At 41.5% G+C, this 10,539-nt stretch overlaps 1 protein-coding gene across 1 annotated transcript in view; it reads left to right on the top strand.

Annotated features, from left to right (window-relative positions):
• NCKAP5 (NCK associated protein 5) overlaps positions 1–10,539 on the top strand; it is a 940,156-nt gene that overhangs the window by 808,218 nt on the left and 121,399 nt on the right. The window contains exons 15-16 of the mRNA XM_019667544.1: positions 2,904–6,667; positions 7,370–7,547. Coding sequence (XP_019523089.1) covers positions 2,904–6,667; positions 7,370–7,547 — 3,942 coding nt within the window. The remainder of the gene's footprint in view (positions 1–2,903; positions 6,668–7,369; positions 7,548–10,539) is intronic.

Here is a 10,539-nt window from a genome sequence, read left to right as displayed (position 1 = left end):
TGTACTAGATACTCATTTAGTATCAGCTTACATAATAAATTTATATAATATTAACTCGAATGTGAATATAATACTAACTTACATATTAATCAATATATGGCCAGTGGCTTGTTTTATAGTCCACAAGTATTTTTTTAGTACTGTTTTGTTTAGAAACAGAAAGGAAGACCCCATGAAATGCATTAGCCTGCCCTACATGGACCATCTGGCTCTAATTAATGAGTAATTAGCTTGTGCCACATAGCTTTCTTAGCTCTTCACAGGAATTAGCTCATTTAATGTTCAGGATAGCTTATTAAATAGGTTCTCCTATTCCCCCCATATTACAAATGAAGAAACTGAGATGCTGAGAAATGAAGGAACTAGTCCAAGATCTCACCGCCGTTAAGTGGAAGAGCTGGGCCATTGGCTCCAAAACCTTCACCCTTCACCATTCGGCTATACTGGCCTTGTTGAATCAGCCAAACACTTGGAGGAGTTGTTTTAATTGTTGGGATGGGTTTGTTTCCATTAAGACCAAGAATGTCCTTTAAAAGAATGTATAGCACTGTTGTCCAGTCAAAAACTAGATAAGGACTGGGACATTAGACCCAGGCCCCTGCCTTAGCAGCCAACTGCTCCTCAGAACAACTGTCTTCCCACTTTTCCAGCCAAGAGTGAAGCTGCCTGTGGAAAATGCCAGCTCCTCCCCACTCTCTCCCCGACCCAGGAATTCTTGGTGGTTTTTTTCAAGTTTCAAGATTGTTCCAAATTTTTCTCAAGTTATTAAATGCCATAACCTCCTGTGGAAAACTAATTGAGGAATGTGGCTAATCTCACCAGGTGGAGAGCCTGGGCCCTGGGATGAATTGAACCACAGCATGGGCAGGCTCTAAAGAGGCAGAAAGGAGGTGGTGGGCAGAGGCTGAGCACATCTTCTATGGGTTGAACAAATGGGCCTTTTTCAAGCTCTCACAGGGTCCTTTTGCCTGGCTTCTCTTCTTTATTGTGATCATGACTATCAAGGTCACGGAAATTCTTAGAAACCCAAGCTGTGGCAGTCTACTCACTGGTCGGTTTATAATACCCAGACTCACTAACGGGATTTCTTCTGATTTCTAAAGGAGTTTTTCATAGTACAGGGGAAGAGGAGGGAAACGGGGAAGGAAACCTCACCAAATAACATCCAACCACAGCAACTTACGGCCCTGAAGAATTTTCTAATGAAAATATGTAATTTGAAAAAGCCAGATAAATAAAACACAAATAAACAATATATATTGTTGATAGTAAGAATATTTTTTACAAAAATATCTTGGATGTAAGCAAATGTTCACAGCTTACTAAAATGCTGAGATTCCATCATAAGTTTCTGAGCCATTTTCAGCCTCTGCATATGAGCACATGGTTAGTGTTCAGAGGTATGGGAGGGGGGGCCGCTGGTGTGGAGATGCAAATGGGAACTGCCCTCTTAGTCAAGATAGGTACAGAGTGCATATCTGAAACCACCAGATTCATTCATTGAGATTGTTCACCATTAATATATAGCCTTTTAAAAAAAAAACATTTAGTCAGTGCCCACATCCCACCAATTTTCCTGAGTGCTGGTTTACGATTAAACTGCAAATTCCATTCAAAAGAAGTGTGGCAATGGCCTGCGATCTCCATTATGACATTGACTAATATATAAGGGAGAACAGAGGCTAAGCTTGACTCCAGTAGTATAGCGCTGTGATCAGAGTGCAGGCTCTAGAGCCATGCTGCCTGAGTTCAAATGCCCACATCATCTCTTTGGAACTGAGCCTTAGGAAGAGCCCAGGAAACCAGAGATTCAAATCGGTGCTCCAGCTCTTCCTTGGCTGTGTGGCCTCCAACAGACTGATCTTGCTAAATGTCAGTTTCCTTCCTAGTACATAGGATGCTAAATGCTCCTTCATGATGTTATTCTGAAAATTAAATCAAAGCATTCTGTAAGTGGCTGGTACACAGCGAACGCTCAGTCAGTGTTAGTTCCCTCCTCTGCCCTTCCTTTTCTTGTTATCAATGCTATAAAAAATATGAATGTCTATGTAGAAAGCAATGTGTTTTTCTATGTTGTTTTTTGGTCACTTCTCCAAAATTAACCCTAGTAGCTGGGGAGGTAAGAAGGACCAGAAATTGACCTTTGTCAGTTAGTAAGTAAATCATTATTATAGGTTCTAATAGGAAATGCCCCACTGATATAAGTATGGATGTATTTCACAGATGTTCACTGCCTATCAAATAAATTCATGAATTCACATGACATTCTAACTATCAATTGTTCAAATAGAAGGGACCAAAAGACAGGGACCAACTTATTTTTCCATTTACCCTCTTTACCTCTCACATCTACTGTACAGGGAGGCCTTACTGTCTTTGGTTATTCCCCAAGTGCACCTTAAACACTCCTTCCCAATTTAGATCTTTGCCATCCCATTTCTTCTACCTGGAATTCATTCTTCCCACTTTTAAACTAAGAAAAACCTAGCTACATTTTAAGGGCTACGTAGATTTAAAAAACAACACATTTCCTTATATGGCTTTTCCAAAAAGTCGTATAGTCTCCCTCCTCTGAATTAATGGAGTACCTATGATATTTTCACTTCTCACTTTTACTCTTGACTTTTAGTTATCTGTGCCTAAGTCCTCTCCTCAGCTTGGGTACATGTTCCTTGAGGGCAGGTCCTTATCCTCATATCATATGCTACACCGTTCAGGACCTGGCAAAGTAGAGATTTGCTACATACTTAATGAATTAATTTGCATTAATTAATTAATGCATGCATTTATTGTGAATATTTATCAACCACTAGAGCAAATTAAGTTCAGTGATGGACTTTTCCTTTTACAAATTTGTGATCCACATGATTCAATCATTTCTGATATCTACTTTTCTTTCCTAGCTATCATCACAAAACTGGGATAAAAGGCTAAGTATTGATTCTTCGCTCCCAAGTGGCTTCACTAGTCCTACAGATGAACTACCTCCAACTCGTATCAAGGAAAGCCACATTTTGGAAGGACTAAGAAAGCTACAGAAGCGAAAAGTATTACTTGAACCCCCATCATTGATAACCAAATGGGGTTATAAAGATTGCATGAACTCAAATGAAGGAATATATTCTCCAGGAATTAAGAGTAGCAGCCTCAAGGAGTATCCCCCCTGCAAACCAACTGACATGGGGAGCCCCTGCAAGGAGCCCCACAAGGCATTTGTTTATGACACAGATTCCCACGATGATGCCGACGAGGACTCTTCCTCCTTAGCATTGATTCAAGCCGTTCCAAACCAGGCGTGCCGGCTGCATGCTTGTAAATTAACCCACAGCATTTCTGACAGTCTATTTGGCTGGGAGCTGAATGGAAAACACTTTGCAGAAGGCACATCCTCAGTTTACCCCAGGGAAAGACCTGATAAGCTGAACAGTTGTGCCAGCAACTGTCCCTTGGAGAAGAAGCTGTGTCCAGGTGTGCAAGCACCCCAGTTACTAAGAGAGAGGGGTCCACACAGCCTGGGCCACGTGGGTCTCAATCTCCAGCTTTCAGACACGGATGACACTGAAACCCTCGATGAGTTGCATATAGATAGCAGTGATGAGAAAAGCCCTTCGGACTTGTCACTGACTGCTGACACTGACAAGTCCATGGAGAACCTGGACATCCTTATGGGACTTGGAAAATCTCAACCCGAGTCTCCTGATGAGGAGGAAAAACAAGTGCCCATCCACTTAGAGAGTAGGCCAAAGACATTTAGTTTCATTAAGCAGCAAAGGGTTGTCAAAAGGACTTCTTCAGAAGAATGTATTACTGTAATATTTGACGCAGAAGATGGCGAGCCCATTGAATTCAGCTCTCACCAGACAGGTGTTGTCACTGTTACCAGAAATGAAATTTCCATCAACCAGGCCCCAACTGGGCCCAAGGCAGAACACGTTGAACATTTACCTCAGGGAATTGCTCACTTACAGCCAGGAGCTGCTGCAAGAGACTACACTTTCTTAAAGAGACCTGAAGAGGAGACTGAGAAAAACATTCCAAAAGATGGTGTTGATAATGTCGCCACGGCACCCACTGAATTTTTCAACCCCAGGACAGTAACGCAAAATACTCAGCGACAAAAACTGGCCAAGCCGACACTTAATATGTCATGCCAGAGTAATTCTAGGTCTTCCGTATCCATGGGTGTCTATCAGAAACAAAGTCTGACGAAAATCCCTGCCAGGGGCAAGTCTTCACCTCAGAAATCAAAAATAATGGATCCAGAAGCCTCCACAAGAATCCCCTCATCTGGTCCAGTGACTCTTGAGAAATTGCCAGCCTTAGCTCCTGGGAAACTCTCACGGTTCAAGAAGACTGAAGGCTCAGCTCACCTCTTTGATGTACAGCAAGATTCACACATTCCAAAACACCCCACCCAACTTTCTCACAGCTCCAAAATGTCCAGCAGAAAGGATTGGGTCCAGCGCTCCAAGAGTCAGACTCCAGCATCACAGTTGCTGTCAAGGCCCCCCACTGAGCCTAGTGATGATGGGGAACCCCTCATGAAGGATAAACACTGTGACTCTGGGGGAGAGGCAGAGGTGAAATCACCTTCGCCCCCACCTCCTCCAGGCAGGTCAGTCTCCCTGCTCATCAGGCCCAGTTACGACTATCTGCCACCACCTTCATCTGCCAAGCCTGAAACCAGAGTCCCCAGTGAAACAGCAAGGGCTGTGTTCAAATCCCCTCCTCTGAAAGGATCCTCTGCTCCTATTATTTCTTCTAATCAGACCATGACAGAAGTGCAGAGGAAGAAACCTTCTGTGGCCTTCAAAAAGCCCATCTTCACTCACCCTCTGCCCTCCGCCGAAACAGTGATTCAAACCAGATGCTCTCCTCATACCCCCTCCAGCTCATTTGTTGTGATGGTCCCAGGGCCCCCAAAAGTCTCTCCAAAGAAAGGTGTCCCCAAAACCCCACCTCACCAAACGCTTGGGACCCCTCAAACAGACGCAGGGTTACGGACTCCCAAGCATTGTCCTTTGACCCATGAGTCACTGGAAATATCATCCTCCAAAAGTGTATCTCCAGGAAGAAAAGGACAATTGAGTGATGGTGTCTCCACATCACCCAAGCCTTCCTGCTTAGGGGTAAATGACTCATCGTCTTCTCAGGTTAACAGTCCCTCATCATCTCCATCCTCCAAAAGCCATAATGCCCCACATGGTTCTCAAAACGCCCATGAGAAAGGCTTGAAAACTCGCCTCCCTGTTGGGCTCAAAGTTCTCATGAAATCTCCCCAATTGCTCAGGAAAAGTTCCACAGTGCCAGGGAAACATGAAAAAGACAGTCTCAATGAAGCCTCTAAAAGTTGTGTGGCCACGAGCAGGTCTAAGGCAGAACACGCCGGAAATCCAACAAGCCTTGAGACACCAGCAGGTGAAAGACATGTGACTCCGCTGGGTTTACAAGCACAAGACAGTTTGGCTGAAGGGCTTCCCTTTCCAATGCCAGAGTCATTGGAAAATCACATTCCTGGGATGGATGGAAAAGATGGAGTAGAAAACAGGTCTGTGAAAAGATCCCTTTCCTCCAATAAGCCACACCTAAAACCAGCTCTAGGCATGAATGGAGCCAAAGCCCGAAGCCAGAGTTTCAGCACTCACCCAGGAGACAAGCCCCCCACACCCCCCATGGAAGGACCAGGCAAAGTCCGAACTCAGATTATAACCAACACTGCTGAGAGGGGCAATTCCCTCACCCGGCAGAGCTCCTCCACGGACGGCTCTCCCAACAAGACCCCTTCTGCCTCCATGTCTGACAGTCTCCCCAGTGCTGGGAGGCCCCTGGGGCATGCGTCCTCCAGGCAAGACTCCCTAGGGAGCACAGGCAGCTCCAGCAGCCATCATGGAAGCCCAAGCAAGTTGCCTTTGAGGATCCCTCCAAAATCTGAAGGGCTCCTCACCCCACCTGGACCAGAAGACCAGCAGGCCTATGCCCAGGGAGGATGCCCCAGTGTAGCTGCACCTGAGGAAGTTGGCAGCGACCACTGCAGGTGCCCACCCACCCCAGCAGACTGCCCACGAGCCCTGCAGAGCCCAGGGAGGACACAGCGTCCAAGCAGCTTTGAAACAGGCAGGACCCCCAAGCTGGAAACTTCTGGAAGGTATCCAGAAACTTCTACAACCAGGACTAATGCTGTGAGCCCAGAAGCTCCCCTTTCACCCACAATCGAAGAAAAGGTCATGTTGTGCATTCAGGAAAACGTGGAAAAGGGCCAAGCACAAACAAAGTCCACATCTGTGGAAGCCAAGCCGAGGCCCGGACCTTCCTTTGCCAGCTGGTTTGGTTTTCGGAGGAGTAGACTTCCCGCTCTCAGTAGTAGGAAAACGGAGGTCTCCAAAACCAAAGTGGAAAAGAAAGACGCAAAAGGCTTGGGATTTGGAAGCAAGCAGCTAAAATCAGAGAGAAAAAAAGAGAAAAAGAAGCCTGAGATACCGTGTGAGATAGAAAACGAGCTGACCAGGGACACGGAGCGGGTAGAGCCTCCAGATCGTGGCTTACAAAGCAAAAATAACGTGAAAACACCACAAGACATTTATGACCAAATGAAGTTTGAACCAAGAAATAGACCCAGCCCCATCACATGCGCAACAAAGGATACATTTATGACAGAGCTTTTGAACAGGTAACACATGGGGAAAGAGGGTGGCAATGTCGAGGGGTCTCCCCACACCCACAAGAAACGTTGTTTGCTTCCTGCTCATTAAACACCAGCCAAGCACGGTTTTCATACAAGCGGAAATGCATAGTAGCAGTCTTTTATACATTAGCCAGAATTTAAACAATGAAATAAAAGTAAGCAATAAAATGATAATTTAGTCCATGTTACTTTGTTAACCAAACCAATGGTCTTTGAAATTAAAGAATGGTTAAGTTTTATCAAGGTTGAAAGAAAATCAGCCGACACTAGGAAGCATGAATGTACCCACATGGCATGAAATGGAAGAAAATTAAACATACCTTTTTAAAGCATCTCATTGACTGTACCAAGCAAATATATACTTATACACTTTCCAGAGGAAATGACATAACCTGCTGACCTTACAGCCAGAAATGTATTTGGCAATCATTTTTCAGTGGTTTTTATCCTCCCCCATCTCACAAGCAGTCATAAAAATAAAAAGTATTATATGATCAAATCTAAATTGACACACTACTGGAATATCAGATAAAGATTTGATCAAGGCCAGTGAGAAACACTTACCACTCACAGGGTTAAAGACAAGGAGATACATGGAGGTTACTTTAAACATTAAAAGATTGGGAAGAGTAGAGTGATTGAAGAAGAGCAATGTAATTTATCAGAGGAATCACTTTCTACCTGCAGAGTTGATAAGAGAGCAGCTCAACAGACAGAAAGTGGATCAAATAATGTTTCCTGCAGGAGTGTGTTAAAGGGCAGCTCCCCGGGCTCCTGTCTCACTGGCAGCTCCATCAGCACTCAAGGAAACCACAAGAAAAACATCAAAACCAAAGCTGATGTGGAAATACCAAAAGGCTTCCTGGTAAGTGCTCCACCATCCTGGTAACTGTTAGGCCTTGTGATGGGCTGGTTCGGGCTCTTTCGACCCTTTGGCTGATGAAAATATATGGGCAAGAGATGATGGGGAGGAAGAGAAAGTTAAAGTAAAAGAGAAAAAAAAGAGAGAAAGCTCAGTGGGGACTGTAGCAAAGATGGCAGCTGAACTGCAAATGGGCCTGGCTCCCTCTGGTCATACTGCTTTCTTAGCCCTTTTCTGAATGGTGGTGTAATCACAGTGCAGGCAAATGAGGGTGCTGGTGTCATCTTCAAATTATACTCTTGTGCTGGGAATCTGTTTTGATAATTATTTCCAGCAACACAAAACAGGAATGAAGATGATAAAAGATGATTATAAAAACTAAAAGTGCTAAACTATTTAAGAGAATGTTGACTTATTTTGATGATTTGAGTTAAGCATTTTTTTAATTTTTTCTGCAAGTTGTGTGTACCAATTCATCCTACCCAAACAGAAGGTGTTAAGACTAAGAAATTATTTTTGGAACTTGACTCCCTAGCATTTAGTCTTTTCACTGAGAGGTCCAGAACTAAAACAACAACAACAACAACAACCATAATAATAACAATAACAACAATAATAATAAGGCATTTTTATTTCCCCAGGGTGTGCTAGTTTCAAATAATATTTTTGTTTTAAAATTACCTTAAACTGCACTTACTCTTCCTTGTATTGTTTCTGTTCTTGCATAATTGATTTGATGATATTCATTGTTCCTGTCTGTAAGTTTTAAAGCACTTAAACCAAAACAATTTTCTTTACAGAATTACTGTAGTCATACATTTTTATACTCTTTCAAAGGATGTTATAAAATATAGTATGTGCTACTATTTTCTTAGAGAACACTTGAAATATGAAGTTATTATACTTTTGAGTAGCTCAAAAATAGAATAGATTTTAGAAGTAATCATGATTGGTATTATTAGTTATTAATTATTAGTTTAATTATTTATTGATGTTTTTGGTTCCTTAGATTTTCACAGACATACTGTAATTTGAGACAAATGCACAATTTTGGGGTTTTTTTTTTTCAAATAGCTCTTGACTCTGAAGACCTGTAAGTCTTTTTTTTTAAACTCTCTGCAATTATATGCTGGCTATGTTCTTTGTGAAAGTTCCCCTCTTCCATTTTTACTCTTGGCTTCTATTGGTACCATCCCTTCTTTGAAAATGTAGCTGTGTTCCCAGCATTATAAAAACCACAAATTATAAGCATATCTAAGGCTGCCCTTGTAGTGTCACTGAAAGAAAAGAGCAAGAACGAATGTGTAGAAATGTGCAATATGCCAGAAATTCAATCCAACCGATTTAAAACTTTGATAGCCTTGTAGAGCCCCTTATCAGACACACTCAGTCTAACTATGCCCCATTTAATATGGTTCTGACAGCTGAGGGTATATCTGCACTGTACAGAAGTACAAAAAAAAAAAGACCCTTTGTTTGGCTTTTACAATTTCATTTTTACTTTGTTATTGCTTTCTAATGCTCAAGTAATTTGCCATGCTTTTCCTCTCTCATCTGCTGTCTTTCACAGTGTAGTAATAAGTATCCTTTGGTCCTTCCAGAATCTGCAAGAATAGTCTCATTATTTCCTATGAAGTACAAAGATTCCCTAACAACCCCAAATATACATAATCAATAGGGATATGCTAATTTTTCTAGTTAGCTGCAAGAGAAAATTAGTCATGCTGGGAAGCGTTTCCATACACAGGAATATTATTAACCTGTATAGTTGACCAGCTAGTCATTTTTTAAATGTAAAATGCAATGTTTTTCATTTCATCTCCATAATCATCAGTATGAATGGGGCTAAAGTTACTAATTTCAGAAAGGACATTGCCATAATCTCCTTTGGGACCAGTACAAGAACAGCAGTGAAAACCTATTTATTATATGTTATCAGCCTACATAGGAAGGAGATTAGATGCAAAATAAGATGTATTCTAATACCATAGCACATCAATGTGAATACCCATGAACCTTTTAAAATTCAGAGTTTAAGGGAATATTCCCCCACTAGGGCTCAAGGTAAATTTGCTGTCTGCTTAAAGTGTGTTGCAAAGAATTTTTCTCCTGGTAGTTATTTTGCATGGAAACAATAGCTGCACAGAATGCATTACATATCACAGCTTCTTTTCTGAATAAAACCATGGTTCAGAAACCTTATCACCATCCCTTACCCTTTAAAAACTAAGACTGTAGTTATGAGGGTCCAAGGCATTACAATTATTTTAATCCACAGTGATAATAGTAGAAGGATTATTTCCATACATATAACAAACCCATGTTTGTAGCAGGACTCCATTTAGTTCACTAGTAACTGCATATTCATTTTCAGGATTGTTAGACACATTCTAAAATATGTGTAAAACTCCCTTTTATGTTTTGCTGAATTAAATCTTCTCTTTCGGAGCCCTAATTATAGGCTTATGCCTCCATGTCTGCCATCCTTTACAGACCACTTAGCTCTAATTTTTGGGTAATTTAGACAAGGGCCATGGTACTTTGTACTTTTATTTAAATTATTTAAAATCATTATAAGACAGGAAAAGGCATCCCCAGGAAAGATTGTGTTGATATTGAGTAAATAAGTCAGAAAGAAATGCACTCTCCTTGCTACAAGTTTTAAGTCCTTCCCTCCTTTGGATTTAGATAATTTTCTGAAATGAGGAGTCTCAAAGGAAGAGAGTTCCATGATCCTATTTAGCTATCACTGGACAAAATAAAAATTGTTAAAATTAACAAGGTCATAAACCTTCATGCAGTGCTAAAAGATGGCCATTTTAATATGGGTATTTTAATTTAAATTATGAATATTGTCTTCACCCAGTGTCACATAGTCTGGAAAAAAAATCACATATGGTAATTAAAAAGCATTAAATTTTATCCCATTAAAATGGTATAGCAGTGATAAAATAGTACAATAATTACACAAATTATCACATTAAGTTGTGCAAAA

The sequence above is a fragment of the Hipposideros armiger genome, unplaced genomic scaffold (genome assembly GCF_001890085.2).
Source record: "Hipposideros armiger isolate ML-2016 unplaced genomic scaffold, ASM189008v1 scaffold_500, whole genome shotgun sequence".
Taxonomy (NCBI): Eukaryota; Metazoa; Chordata; class Mammalia; order Chiroptera; family Hipposideridae; genus Hipposideros; species Hipposideros armiger.
Note: the sequence above shows the minus strand (reverse complement) of the source record. Positions and strands in the feature narration are given on the sequence as shown.